Genomic DNA, 16190 nt, shown 5'->3' with positions numbered 1-16190 from the left:
GCAGTTTCCGGTCACACACACACACACACACACACACACACACACGGACACACACATGCTCATACAGCTTAACAAAATACAATGCAGAATGTTAAGAAGGAGCCGCTCTGCGGCAGTGCCAGGAGCTGCAATGTACCGCTTGTTACATACTGTACCTCTTCAACTCACACACACACACACACACACACACACACACACCGCACGATGTTGTTGTTGTTGTTGCTGTGGCTGTTGCTGTCAGTCATGGGCTTTTGCAGTGCTTTACATTTGCTATATTCCCTTCGTGCTTAATGCATTCTAAGCTTTTCATAGGCCTACTACCCCTTGCATTTGCATCTGGATTTGCATTCTCAGCGGATGTGTGTGTGTGCATCACATACATATATTGCATGCATCGTCCCCACAGAGAGGGTGAGTAAATAAATGAATGAGTGTGAGACACGGCATGCAGTCCTTATTCTTAGAATTATTAATTATTCTATATGAATAAATTATTTTATGAATTATTTTTTTTAGTTTTGCAAACTAAACTTCTAAACTTGTTAGACTCAGACTAGTGTCCTTTTAGTTAGTTCTGATAAAAACTTAAACATACCGTGAAACTGCATATTAAAGGCGGAAATGTACAGAGAAAAGCTTTTGTATCCGACCCCAAAAAGTATTAAATATTCAAATTATTGATCAACATCAACATCAATCATCAATCAATCTAGCCGTGTCCATCAGTCTGCTTCAAATTCTAGATATCGTGACTTACATAAGCGAGGACTCTTAAATGTGGTATATATCCTTGAGGTAGTATTAAGTTTGTTTCAAGTTTTTGACATGTTCCAGCAATTTCTTTAATTTCTTCCGCCATATTTAGAGTTAAGTTTTAAAATTTGAAACACTTAAATTTCACATTAATATATGGCAGCTCATTAAATTTCTTGAAAATCGGATTAAAATTAGCCAAGTTAGTTATACTTAATCAATCACTTAATCATCAAGTGCTTATAAAAGTGAGCGAGATAGCCAACAGTGTAATCATTCTACCTCTAAATTATTAATCATTGTTTTATTTATGATTTTTTTCTCTTTCTTTTTGCAGTTTCACACAGTCTGACTCGGGATGGGTATCGGGGTTATAATCCAGAGATCTATACTAATTTACCCAGTGCAATGGGCGGTGGTGGAGGTAAGTTTCAAATCTTTCCAATTTATAATATAAAGTCCTTCAAGGTTTTATTCTGTGTTTAGGTCATATCCTTGATGAGGTGGGGGTTTAATATGTTTACTTTGGGAAGATCTTGCATCTGTGCTTCTGACTTAAATTGCAGAGCCATGAGAGAATATTTTTTGTTGGTTTCCACCAAGTCGAGGGCCAGTTGGTCTTCATTATGGCATGACGCTCGCTTGGGCTAAATTGCCCAGTCCCAGTTCCAGTCCCAGTCGCAGTTCCGTCACCCTCTCTTGTGGCTTAAGTTCTTTGCACTCCTTTCGTTTTCTGCTGCGGGCTTTTGTTTGCCCTCATGTGAGATGCATGTATGTATAAATGTTGTTGGTGTAGGTCCAGTCGGTTATGTAAACCACCAGCCCACTTGCGTTTACATAATGCAAATGGAAGTACATAACACTTGAGCATGCTCTTCGCGCCATGTTTCGCATGTTTGCCGGCTGTATGAAGTTGGTTTCTCCCCTCCCATTCCCATTTCCAGCTTTAGCTCTGTCAGCACCTCGACTCATCTTTTTTTTGCCTCGTGTTTTTCTTTTTTTTTGACTGCTGGCACTGCAAAATTAATGGGTTAAGTAAATAGCCATGTTATATGTATGTTTTTTCAGCAGCTCCGACCGTTCAGACATGAAAATGCGGCTTCACTTCAATGACAATACTTACATAGAATAAAGCGCCGCCGCCTTTTCGCGAAGTCCCACAAATTGTTTTGATCTTCTTAAGTAGGAAAAAAAATACGAATAGATGTAAATTTGCATAGAACAGAATTTTCTGCCAACAGCAGTTAGCAAGAAATTATGTTTGTAGTTACTTATTAAACTGTGAATAGCTACAGACTTCCAAATCTAAAAACTGAGGACTAGCCCAGAACTGGTTAAGTGGCACATACAGTAGGATAATGTTCCAAGAATAACAAGTTGAGGTTAAATTTTATATAGGTTTTACAGGGACATCCCATCTATCTTTGTAAGTCTTTGACTTGGTTTATACAAATTCCCAGTTCTAGTCAGTACTTTGTGTATAAGATAAAAATTGTCTTAGTTAAGTCCAAGCAATTTAACTTAATTTAACTTAAAAAAGATAGTTTTAAATGGAAATCTAATAACTATATTTCAAAAAAGCGTTGACAGTCAGTATTCAAAGAACTAGTATGACCATCCGCCCGGAATGCAGGAAAATATACCGGTTTAGAAGGCAATACCACGCCGTACAGCTATAAATTCTCATTTGTTATTACAAATAAATTAAAATATCAATTGAAGAACTCGATAAAATCAAATTTTAGACTGCTTAACAATCAATTGACTCCACAATAATGAAAATATCTAGTCAATAAAATTTTTCTTGAATTTATGAAGTGTCAATTAAAAATCACTGTAGATTCATATCAATGTGTTGCCCATTTCGAATCTTCATTTAATCCCATAAAACTAATTAAAGATTAAGTGTCTCCTAAATTCACATAAATTGCAAAGAGAGGCAACTCTTTCTCTATAATTTTTTGAAGTAGCCTGTTGGTAAAAGTTTTATAGGGGGAAATGTCTGGACATCAAGACACAATAAATAAGATATTGCATCTTGTATATGTATGTGACTTGGAATTCTAGTGTTCTTATTTCCATGTTTTAGATTTATGGGTGGGCATTAAATCATTTGAGTAATTTTAAATTCATTTCAAGCAACTTACGATTAAATGTTATGTATTGTAAATGAAGAAGTTGGCAAGCTACATTTATGTACGGAGATCTAAACTAAACCATCATGATGTGGCCGCCATGTGCGAGCGGAGATTGCAATTCAATGGTTTCCTCCCTGCCCCATTTGTCCTACATATGAACTCTCTGCCTCCATGCTGTGTGTGTGTGAGTGTGTGTGTGTGTGTGTATTTGCCGCCATGTGCACAATGCATGATGCAGTTGCAGTTGCAGTTGCTTTGTGGAAGCTAAAAGCTAACGGCTGTTGCTCGCTAAGGGTCTTCTGACTGGCTTTGTTTTTACTTCGCAAAATGTAGGCCAAGTTAAAATTGATTTAATGCGTTGATTGCAGGGGGAAGTCGAGGCAGCTGCAATTGCTCAGATTTATGCAGCAGCAGCAGCAGCGGCAGCAGCAGCTGTTGTTGTTATGTTGTTTTACTTTCAATGGATCCTAATCTTGAATTCTCCTTGCTGCGCGCAGTTAAGATCCAGGAATCCAAACTAGTCTCTGATTGTGTGAGTGCAACAACATGTCGTATGCGCAATGTAGCACTTAAGAGAGCTAGAAACAGGATACACTAGACGAAGCTTGTTGAAAAATAATTGGAAAGGTCTGCAAATGGGTTTGCTTTTAATTGGAACACTCTTTCTGCTTAATTTAACTGCAAAAACGAAAAAGAATTGTACTGTACAGACATTTTGTGTACTTTTTCTTTACCCTTTTTGGATCCTGAATCATCATCATCATCATCGGACAAGCTGGAACAAGGAGGTCTTTATGTTTTAACACCTTCATCCAATTTTCCTTTTGTGTGTATGTTGTTGTTGTTGTTCCACTTCCTGAATTGATGCTTGGCCGCTGTCAGTCCGCTGACACTCTGGGCTGTGCCTCTGGCTTAATTTATGGACTTTGGCCATTTGCTTGAGCATAGTAGAGTTGATTTTTTTCTTTTTTTTTAAGTGACGACAAAACATTCCACAATATGACAAAAATAAAAAAAAAATTCATATAAAAAAAGAAGCAAAGCAAAAGGAGAAAAAAAAAATAGAAGAAAGAGAAATCCTTTTTTGTGCAAAAAGAATCAACATCGACAATTTAGATAAATTTTCCCACCAGCCAATGGCCATAAAAACAAAGACCACGACCCAAGATCAACAGAGAGGGGTGCAGTCCTCTTTTGCCTAGGGGTGCGCTCTCTGAGGTGGTGTGGGGTGGGGTGGGTTGGGGTGTCCAGGCGTTGCGGCACAGCGCTCTTGACCATCTCATGCCGCATTCATCCACAATATAATCATGCTGCGCTCGATATCAAATGATAAACTCGCAAGTCGAATGATTATGGTGCAGTTTCTCGGTCTCAAAACTCAACCTTTTTTTTTTATGTGGCTGTACCTCTTCTTCTCCGTGTCTCTGTATGCTCAACGGCTCAACGACGACGGCGCATCCTTCAGGTACAACTTACTCATATATCACAAAAGGATATCACACTCGCACACACACACACTTTCCACTCGGCTGTGTGTGCTTTTCTGCTTAGCTTTTGTGTGTGTGTGTGTGTGTCTTGTCTTGTCTCTGGCTATTGCTCCGAGCTCGAAGGTGACACCGTAGCTTATACAATGGTAGGAGATGGTCAAGCGACCCCGCCTCTCACAAATAATAAAAAAAAAAACTATCAAAAGGATGAAGATTCAAAAAAAAACCCTGATTCAATAATTATGACGACTTTCAGATACCGTAGATTAGCTTCCATAAGAGTTAATTTTAATACAAATCCTGTTAACATTTTAGAATTACATTTAATTTTGTATTAACTAATTGGGAGATAAAAATTCCGCACATTTTCCTAGAAGTATGTACTTAAAATGTGACATAAATACCTTCAAATCCATATACCCTTACAAAACTTTTCAGTATAGAGTATTAAAATTAGATGATGGTATAAAAAAAGGAACTTACCCCGCAAATCAAAATCAACTCATAAAAAAGAAGTTTTTATATATGTTGTTGGCTTGCATTAAAAATGCAAATGTCGCATTGGGTTTCCTTTTCTTCATGCCTCATTTTTTTTCCTTTTTTTTTGGATGTCCTTACCCCACGGATGCCTGGTGGTCATTCACTTCCTGCCATTCTCTACTCCTAAATACCAACTACTATGTGTGAGTGTGTTTGTGTGTGCCTTAAGATTTTAGGTAAACAAGAATAGAAACTTGAAAACTTTTGACTCAGCTGTGTCAACTGAAAATGTTTGATAAGTTCTAATATAAAACTTTGGCTAATGTGCCATATTATTTAGAAAGCAAAAGTTTTACCAAGGATTCAATGTTTCAATGGCCAGTGAAGTTGGCTCAAACTACAAACTACTATTGAGACCTGTTGAAAGATAGTTTGCCGAGCAAAAATCGATTTTACCTTTAGTATAAATGATGTTATTAACTTAAGTCTGTCTGCCCTCTCTCTAACCTGTTTGTGCAGATTTTTGTAGATTTCTCTTTTAACCAGTCTTTAAATTTATGATCGTCGCTTTTTGGTTCACTTTCTTCAAGTACTCTACATATCTATATAGAACCACCATCAACAGAGGAAAAATGAAAGACAACAAAATGCTAAAAATATCAGCGCGCAGTGCTCAATAAGTTTCGGACTCTGGACATTGTCCATCCTTTTTGAACATCATGAGTGCTGCTGAGGGTTCAGGTACATTGCGACGACGACGACGACGGCGACGAGTACCTACATTCATTTGAATGCAGACAAGTCCTTGCGTCGTCTTCGATCATCCTTTGTGTGGCCAAGTGCGCCGTCGCCGTCGCCGCTGCCTCTGCCTCTGCCTCTGCCATAGCCATTACCGGCTCAGAGGAAATGGACAAAAAAAAAAAAGGAAAAGTTTTGTATTTTGCGAGCGAGAATTTTTTATATAAAAATATTTAGAACGGACTGCGGCTAGGAAGGGTGAGGGGTTGTGAGGGCATCATCATTGGCATCGGCATAGTCACCACCGCATTTGTATATGTTCATGTATATATATGGGGGTAAGGTTAGAGCCCAAACAACCCATGGCTCGGCTTTTTATGCCTGCTCCTGGCAAAAGAAGTGTTGGATGTCATCTTATTATTTTCCTTCAGAGAGAGAGACAGAGAGAGGGAGATAGAGATAGAGACAGACCATAGGCAGAGGCGATCGTCTTGATGATGACCATGCGCCTGTGCTGTTGCCCCTAGAGAGGCTGTGTTCCCCCGTTACCCGTCACCCGTCAACCGTCCCCCGTCAGGGACGGCGCACAGATGTAAAGCCCTCGCAAGCGCAAGACTGTGGGAATAAAAACAGGATTCGGTTCCAAAAAAAAAAAAACTTTGCGTTATCGCCACAGATACTACGGACATTGTGGTTGTTGTTGCTCTTCACTTTTTTTGATGATGCCTCCAATTTTTTTCCTCTTTTTTTTTTGATGATGCGGCTGATGATGGTCAACATCGTGATCATTTGTGGCACTGGTCGTTATCCTCGTTGATGTCCTCGTTTCATATGTGGTTAAATTTTACTTTTTACAACTTAAATTGGTTATACGTAGATTTAACCCAGTCCTAGCTAAGAAATACCCCAATCCTGCACAATCTTGGCGAATATTCGTGTAAATTTAATTTCAATTTGGCAAAAAATTGATTTTATATATAGAATTTGTACTTATTTTTGAAATTTAACTAATGTCATAACCCAAAAATCCAAAACTTACTCCTATATATATCAAATGAGTGCGAAGCTTGTGAGAATCGCAGCCCTTGCTAATCCCATTAAAGAAGAGTGACTTGAAAGGATCAACCCACTTAACTTAATCCGATAATCCTATTGATCTGTCATAATTTTTAAGTTTCTTGGCCTTACGCCCACTCTCATTTGAGTCGTTGAGCACCTGTCAAATGCCGTGCTGCTCTGTTGCCTAAACAAATTGAGTTAGCAAATCAAGAGAAGAAGATACAAACACTCAGATAGATCTTATCGGCGTATCTAGATACGTTTTACTTGTCGCTCGAGCATTGTCATAAGCCTTGAAGTTAATTAAACTTGGACGTGAATATGTCGCAGGCAATCAGGCAAGCGGCAAAGAGCGAGAGAGTGGATCTGAAGAATTGCAGTTAATTGAAATGTTCCTCAAGCATAACACACACACACAGACATTCTAACCCGATATACGGATCCCATGGCGACAAAATGCTGCATCTTTAAGGGGTCATTCGACGAAAAAAAAAAACCGGAGCAAGGGAGCAGAGACAAAGCAAAAAAGACCACAGAGTGAGAGAGCGTGCCTTTTGAGAGAAGAGAGAGAGTAAGCTTGACTACAAAATGTGTTTGACTACAAAATTCCGCTGGGTGGTTGCTAGCTGGGGTCTAGTCTGGTCAACAACGTGTGCAAAAACTACAAGAAAGAAGAAAAAAAAATAGGAAAGAACACGAAAGCGACTACAATATGACGCTCCCTTGCTTGGGTGTGTGTGTGTGTGTGAGAGTTCGAGAGAGTGCAATACAAATGCAATTGGCAAAGCGAACGGCAAAAACAAAACAAAAAGGAATCGCTTAGTACGCTTGTGTGTGTAGCTTTGGCTTCAGCTTTTGCCGGCTGTGTGGTGAGCGTCTCTCTCTCTCGGACTCTCTCCTGGCCACTCTCTATCTCTCAATTGCTGCAAGCTTTTTTCGTGAGTGTTTCTGTGGCGAGAAGGCCTGACTGACTTACCCTGCCGGGTAATCTGTATCTAAAATATTTCAAAAAATTTGTATCTGTATCGCATTGCCACTCCACAAGAAAGTATCGCGGACGCGCTAACGACCATGCGAAAATATCGTCACAATCAATCTGGAACTTTTTACACAAACGGTTAAAAAAAAAAATACAGGGAAATACAGAAACATCACAAAAATTTTAACGAAAATTTTATCAACAATTTATATTTGGCAAACACAATTTTTTGGCTGCAATACATTTAAATTCCCCCACATAAAAGGCAAAAAAGGAGTCCGCGCATACTACGTCCCCACACACACACACACACACACAATTGGATTATATAAACCTATCAAAAAACAAAAAAAAAGATAACAAAATTATACCCTCAAAACAATAGCTCAACAAAATTTAAAAATTACAACTTCATAGATATTATAACCATCCAGTCAACAAAAGTTTATATGCGACTTGAAAGTTTTGTTAGTGTTTAAACGATTTTTTGCAACTTAAATCAGTTTTTGTTTAAGTTTTTTTCTTTATTTGCAACCATAAAAGAAACGGTAAATCTACAAATAATATAAAAATTAATAAAGTAGTGTTAATAAAAAGCTCATACGCTTATACATATATATATTTGTAATAAAATATAATCCATGAATAATAATCGATAAAAATACAAATAAAAACCAACTACTACTACTACGCAGTCATATAACAATAATAAACAATTAACCATAAGATAAACTATCTAAAGGATCTTAATATTATCATCATCATCTATGGCCAAACCTTAAACGCAAACACAAAATGCAGCGCCATGTTTGGAAATGCATTAAAATTAAATGTAAAATTTATAAATTGCTAACAAGTGAAACAAATACAACCTAAAGAAACCAAACAACTAAAATATCCAATTATAAATATAAACTATACGAAATAATTGTGTTTTTTGGTGCAAACTATGATCATCAAGTGAAAGGATAAAAGACAAATGTTGATTATTATATAATATCCAGTTAACAACAAAAACAAAAAAACAACTTTTCCAACGACTGCGTTTACATTCACTTTTACAACACGCTAAGCTTTACCTGGATTGGCATTATAATTTGGATTTAACTGACAGAAGGAGGAGATTAAGGAGCTACGATCAATCAAACAGAGTCAGCGGAGAGTCGAATTAAATCTGAAAATTTAAATCAAAATTTAAGCCCAAAACTGATACTATTTTTGTATAGTAAACGTGCCTCTAAGAAAAAATAAACACTAACTCCAAAGCATTTACGTAACTTGGACATATTCAATACATTGCAACTATATGCAATTACTAAGGAAAGTGCAGTCAAAGCTTGAAAAACACTAAGCTGGACCAATACTAGTGCATCTATACGAGTGAATCGATCAACGCTTCAAAGCTCCAGTGCTCCAGCAAACAAGAGTGACGACGACGACGGCGGAACACGCCCCAGTGAAAACACAAGCGAGAGCAACGCACCGCAATTAAGTGAGAGAGAGAGAGAGAGACGCACTCACACAAAAGAGCCGAGGAGGCGGCAGGGAACTGCAGCAAAGATACCGAATCGAAAAACACGATCATACGATCGTCGTAACTTGTTCTCCATCGCATCCGAAGCTTCGTGCACTTCCTGCGCCGACTGCTGATTCGCACAGCAGAAGCAGCAGCCCCAGCCCCCAGCAACAGGGCAACAAGATCGTCAACGATCAGTTTGTTGGCGAATGCAACGCTGATTGCAATTACTGCAAGCGACGATCGGTCGGTCATTGGGCATCAGCTGCATTCTTTGCCAAAAAGTGAAAAACCAAGAGTGAGAGACAGTGAGAGAGAGAGAAAAAGAGCCACGTTGAGATAGCGGTGTCTGATTATCATCATCATCAACTCACTCACACTCACAGCATCTCTGCATCGCGTGCAGTGTCACTCTCCAAGGGATCGCGCAACGTGTCGGAAAAGCGCGAAAAATACGAAAAGAAAAAAAAAACCAACCATTTGTTGCAAAATACATATATGTACATATATTTATAGATGTGTGTATCTGTGAGAATAGCAAATGTCTTTTAATAAAAAAACCAACACGAAAAACGTAATAGATATTAAAAAGCTAAATTTGTTGTTATAATAAGTGTAGTCAAGTGTGTCCCATATCAAAGTGAAGTTTTAAATAGTGCAAACAAAAAGGAAAACATAAACGCTTTCAGTAAAATACATACATACATTAAATATAAATATTCTAGTACATATAGTTTAGTACATTCTTGGATTAAAACATCTTCAGCACCAATTTGGATACCCAACACGTTTGGATACGCAGCGACTAAGTCACGGTTATAATTCGTTTGAGTAAGTTCCTAATCATATGTATCATTAAAAAATCTTGTAATTTTATTTAAAATTGGCCCCAGCCGATAGTTAGATTGGAAGGAATAGATCTTTTAAGGATCTAGTTTAATCATTATGTTATGATTTCTGAGGCATCAGCAAATTAACTCAATTTAAAGTCACAAGCTTTGTATTTTTAACAGTGGGTTTTTATTTTAAAGGAGATTCAGTAAAAAAATTAATAAATATCGTTTATTCGATAGAAGATCGGTATTAATTAACGAGAAGGATCATTTGCTTCCGTGTAATGATCGTACGTTTACATTATATGATTGTTTTAAAGCCTAGACTGAAATATTTTGAAATAATTGAGTCCTGAACGATATTGTTTAGAGAATATTTTAAAACGTAAGGCAAAAAAGGAGCTCCCATAAATACCGGTATGGACTGTAGTTACAATTTATCACCTTGGGCCCTTAGCTCATATCCATGCCCATTCAAATTAACTTTTCTGTCTCTTGTATGACCTTTAAACCTGATCGTCAATATTTAGAACTCACTAATGTTCCTGGAATGCTTTCCAACATTTCTGACAGCATCTAAGGTTACCTTATCTGTTTCTTTTTTTACTGTTAGAGGACACTCCCACGCAACACGGTCCTGCAAGAGTACAGTGTAGTCAGCATCAACATTCCCATGGTTTATATTTCCATATTTTGTGGTAACCTGAGAGCCTTTTGACTTTTACCGACTTTTGCGTAGTATAAATAAATAATATTAGTATTCAATGTTTCGATGAAATTTTGTGTTCATCTAATTCGATTTGTTTGGCACTTAAATATGCATAATTCATGCAAAAGCCCAGCCTTGTGTCAAGTAGTTCTAACTACGGACGAGGACTGACCAGCACACAGAAAACAAACTAAAAAGGAACAAGAGGCAGCCAGCCAGTCAGGCGGGAGACAGATGACGGGGGCGACAACTGAAACCCACAAGTTCATGACCAAAAAGCCGACGATGATGGCGAGCCCACTGGCCATGCAGAAGATAGCGTGGGCGCTGCATTACTGCACCCGCCGCCCCCAAAAGGCAGGGCCCCTCTCCTAAACCTCCACCTACCACTGCAAAACAAAACATCAGTTACTCGTTCGGTCATCTCAGACATAGACTCTCTCGCTGTGGTTTACCCTTGCTCTCTCTAGCTGTGCGATTCTCTCAAAAGTTCTGTATGCGTGCAGTTTTTATTTACCGATTTCGACGATTTGGTTTCATTTCAAAGAGTTTGTATAAAAATTTACAGACAACTCAGTTTCTACTTTTTTACACATAGCAGCCCTTGCGGCATTTAGTTATTTCGCTCATTTAACCCCTTCGAAGGAATGTTGAGCAATTTTTTTTCGCCTAGAATTGTGAGTTTCAGTATGTGTGTGTGTGCTTGTGTGACTGTAAATGTGTGGATGGCATTGTGTGTGGAACGTCAACGAAAAAGTTCTAACAGATACTTTTTATTAGTCTCTTTTGCTTATTTTGTTCGTCTTTTAAGCTTAGCATATTTCTTAGCAATTTTCACTTTTGTTTGCATTTGGTTTTTGTACTTTGACGTTTGGGGAAAAAATGAAACTTGAATTCCACACGCCACAAAATTTTGTCCATAGATGTTTTTTTGCACACTTTATTTTATGCCCACACAAAAAAAAAATGATCTTTCAAGGGAGAGAGAGAGAAAGAGCGAGCGAGCTTGCTTGTATAAGCAAATATAAAGAGAGAAAACATGATGTTTTTTCGCCATGCGTTTTGTTGTGCAAATTCTGCCGCTACTTCGCTTATCTTAGCTCTCTCCATGGTTCTCTCTGCTCTCAAAGAGAGGAGCTTACGCTCTCTCTCGATGCTGTTTGCAAAACTTTTTGCCTGCCTGTATGTTTGGTTATCGCTGTATGTGTGTGCATTGTATCTGTGTGAGTATGCATGCGACGCTGTCGTCTCTCTCTCTCTCGTTTTTGCCTGTGTGTGCACTTTTGTCGCCTGCCGCTGCTTCTGCTGCTGCAGCTTTCTTGGCTGCGACACAGCGTTTGCGACTCCCCAGAGTTGTAGTTGCTTGTGGGTTTTGTTGTGCGACGCCAGTGACGAGGGAGGTGAAGACCAGGTAACACACAGAGAACAGTTAGAGCCACAGCCACAGCCAGAGCAGCGAGTGCGAGCGTCAGACGTGTGCGAAGAACCGAACCGAGAACCGGTGACGTATCCAGCCGTCCGCCATTGAAACAACGCGGCCTGAACCCCACACAAATCCACATACACATACATAGTCACACGCAATCCAATTCAATTCATATTCAACTTAAAAAAATAATAAATAAATAAATTGGCAAAGTGCAGTGTTGCAATTTTTTAGCAAAATCAAAATAATAATCCATAATTCTTCTCAAAAGCTTGCCAAAAAGTATAAAATGATTGTAGTATATTAATAAAAATTATTATTATACGTACACTCGGCTAACAATAAAACAAAAAACAAAAAAAAACAACAAAGAGAACGCGCGCGCGGGCATGCAAAACGAAACATAACGTCAATGGTACGGCAGCGGCAACACGGCAACGCCAATGTGATCTCATATAAAACAAAACGGCAACAAATTAAGGAATTAAATAAAATCATAGAAATATTTTATAATTTAATATAATGCAAGCAACAAGAATTCTTCAATAATAATAATAATAATATCAATCTAGCTAACCAATTTTTGTGCAAAACAATAGTTAAATTTAAACAACAACAACAAGCAACGAAATAATATTGTGAATTTCTTAGTGCAAGCTAATTTTAAATAAGGAAAATATATATACATACATACATAATTTAAAGGTAATGTATCTTTGAGATACTTTTGCAAAACGTAGATTGTAAATTAGATGTGACTGTGCAAGAGTGTGAGTGAGTGAGTGAATGTGTGAGAGAGAGATAATCAAAAGGAAAGCAAAGGCATTTCGTTCGATGCGTGTGTATGCGTGTGTGTGTGTGAACGATCTCTTCGTAATTATGATGAAATATTTCTATAAAGAAAAATACAATTTGCGGTGCAAAATATAAAATATGTATATTTTTGTTGAAAAGGGAAAAAATAGCGAATAAGTGTCGACAACAGCAACAACAACGCCCACAATCTGCGTTGCTCAACACTGCTGCACACACATGTACGCACACACACACACACAGACAGGCAGTCAGACAACCAGCCAGCCCCCGCTCCGCCCCATAACAAAAGCGCCCCCAACTCACACAAACTCATGAACATGCAAGTACGCTTGAATTGCTTCTTTTTTTTTTTTTGCTTGTCTGTTGTGCCTATGTGTGTTTCTCTTCGCGTCTGTGTTAGTGTTTGTGTGTGTGTGTGTGAGTGCCATTGCATTTAACATCGTCACAATCGCATTAAAAGTCGCGTCGCTGTCGCTGGCGCTGTCGTTGTGGTTGTTGGGTCGTCCCCCCTTTTGGTTCTTTTGCCTCTTCCATACATACATAGTACAACATCATCGTCATTTTTTCGTCTTCGGTCGTCGTCCGCGCCGCATTCTGCTGCCGCCTTTGTCCACCATTTTGATTTTGTGCCCCCTTTTGCTTCACTCAGGCCCCCCTCGTGCTCCTCCGCCACCGCCGCCACCACTCTTGCTGTTGCTGCCGCTTAAATCATTAAAAAGTGAACTTAAAAACTGAAAGAAAAAAAAACAAAAAATAAAGAAAAAGTCCAGACAAACTTCGTGTGTACCGCTTTCTGCATGTGCTTGGCAAAAACCGGTTTGTTCGGACTCGATTTCTGTCTGGGGATCTGACGACGATTTAGACGACAAAAAAAAACAACAAAAAACAACAATTTTTTGTTGTATTCAGTTTGTTTGTTGCCTTGGTCTGGCTACTGGGTAAAATTTAGATTTTGCTTTCTCTACTGTCTGCGCAAATATAGAGATATCCTTGCAAAATGCTTGTCCTTATTTCTGGGCTCCATAATGAACGGCCACGTGTCAACCAAATGGCGTCCACACACAGAAACAAGTTGAAAACCGGCCGGCAAGTAAAATGCATATAAATGCGAGAGAACAGGAGGGATGCCAAAGCCTGTCCCCAAATCCCCCGTCTGACCCCACCACACAAAAACACACACACACACACACTCACTCTTTGAAAAGCTTCGGCTGCAATAGCTAAAGCTTTTGAGTGCAATGTTCTCTTTCAGTTGCAAATAGCTAGGCACAGAGAGAGAGAGAGTGTGCGAAAAGCATAGAAACAAGAGAGAGGGAGAGAAATGATGGCTGCAATTATTTGCAGTTGTTGTCTTGCTTCCGTTTCTTGTGTCTGTCTCATCCTCTCCATTTTGCCTCTCTATCTGTAGTTTTTTTTTTGCTTTTTCTCTTGGCCATCCTATACTTGGGGCATGTGCGCATAATTTGGCTCTTCGCCATGTTTTCTTCTTTCGTCGTTTTCTTTTTATGCCTGCTTCTTTTGTGTCGCTTGTGTGCCCCCCTTAACACCCCTTCACAGATTTGGAGTATCCAGTTGGGTGTTGCATGATGCATGACTTGGCGAGTGCATAGGGAAAGGAGGCGGCAGGGGTTTGGGTCTCTTTACTTTGCCATCAAACACGTTTTTGCCTTTTGCTGCTGCTGCTGTTAAGTAATTTTCATTTTATCACTTTTTATTTTTGGAAAGTTGACAGAAGAAAATAATGCATAAACTCTCTGGTGTATAATCAACTTTGAAATGGAGGGAAAATGTTGCTTTTTGAACTTTGTTTCTACAGTAATTTGTTGCTGCATTTCATGTTTGATTAAATAATAATGGAATTATCTATAGACCATAAACATTAATAAGCCCAGAACTTTTTACTCTAAGGACTACTTCTCAATTGGCTCCAAAAGACATCTAAATCTTAATTTGTTGATATCATCATGCATCCTTTCACTTTACATCTTCTACAAGAAAGACAATGCACAGAAATTTATGCATCATTCAGGGCACTTTCCTTCCCTCCATTCGCTTCTCAGCATGGGCCGTGCCAGGCGGAGGCATCCGCTAGGATATTCAGCTAGCCTCAGCGGGATAGAAGGGCAGAGAGGCCGAAGAGAAGGAGCCTAATTTTGCAAATAATATAATATGCTAAATAAAAATGTCGGATACCCGCACTCAACTAGAGATACCAAGCCCACATGCAATTGAGCGGCGCCTGTACCCGACACTTTTCTAATTCGGCTTGAATGCCAAAACACACACTACATACACATCATCATCATATATGTATGTATGTATGTATGTGTATGTATGGGGAAAAGGACTCCTCTACTATTCTGGCTCTGGTAATGGGGCTCGCGCGCGTTGCGCACACAAAAGCGCATATCATCCGCTTCCTTCGCCTGCAGCAGCTAAAAGAAGCACCCTGCTGCTGTTTTTGGCCCAATCTCTCCTGCTCCAGGGCATCCTTGTTGGCAGCCATTAAACCGAATGGCATAGCACGCCATGTTGTGTTCACTACTCTTGGCACTGGTGTGGGACCCAACGGCGGGAAGTTTTGTGTAATTTTCATTCCTCTCTCTCTCTTTCTCTCTCTCCCTCTCACTCCCTATTTTTTTTTCTTTTACTTTTGGTCTTTGCTCTTGTCGCGTGTATTTCTTCTTACATTGGATCGGTTGGGGCACTTGCAGCAGGCACGTTGTATTTTTTGGCACAACCAAACACTACAAACAGACAATGTTTTTGTACATACAACTCAACTCTCTGGGTCCGTCCTGTGCCGCATTGCAGTTGAATTTCATAGGGCCAACCACGTGACTGCCCCTGCCCTTTCGTCGTCCTGTTACTGGGATTGTGGGGCCGGCCGCCATTTTCATTTGTTGATGCCGGTCGAGCATCGTTGAGCATGTCCCTGCACTTTTGCGGCCACAAAATGTGAGCAGCATCAAATATTGAAAACTTTTTTACGGTTGCCTGGTTGACGTGGTCCATACAAACACAAAAGTCCAGACGCTTGATTGGTTTTTTGGCAAGGAAACTATGTTTGTTTCTTTTTTTCTTCATCCCTCAAGTCTCAAGTATTTCGTTTGAAGTCAGACATTCACTGAAATTACTTTCTAAGTATAAAAATTGTTGTAATACTTATTAATTGAAGTTGACAATGAAATCTAAAGGAAATCATCATGCCAATATTTTAGACAAAAAGTTTTTGTATTTTAGATTTTGATTACAT

General features: G+C 39.0%; 1 protein-coding gene across 5 annotated transcripts in view; it reads left to right on the top strand.

Annotated features, from left to right (window-relative positions):
• LOC6649894 (heterogeneous nuclear ribonucleoprotein R) overlaps window positions 1–16190 on the top strand; it is a 50663-nt gene that overhangs the window by 13533 nt on the left and 20940 nt on the right. For 4 of the 5 annotated variants that reach the window (XM_023179684.2, XM_015177039.3, XM_047009246.1 and 1 more), the window contains exon 2: window positions 1091–1177. In XM_023179684.2, the coding sequence (XP_023035452.1) occupies window positions 1091–1177 (87 nt within the window). Of the gene's footprint in view, window positions 1–1090; window positions 1178–9875; window positions 9982–16190 lie in introns of those variants that run through there. The other variant, XM_023179687.2, reaches the window with a different exon arrangement.

Source organism: Drosophila willistoni, chromosome 3R, assembly GCF_018902025.1.
Source record: "Drosophila willistoni isolate 14030-0811.24 chromosome 3R, UCI_dwil_1.1, whole genome shotgun sequence".
NCBI classification, from domain to species: Eukaryota; Metazoa; Arthropoda; class Insecta; order Diptera; family Drosophilidae; genus Drosophila; species Drosophila willistoni.
This window is presented reverse-complemented; position numbering and strand designations above follow the sequence as displayed.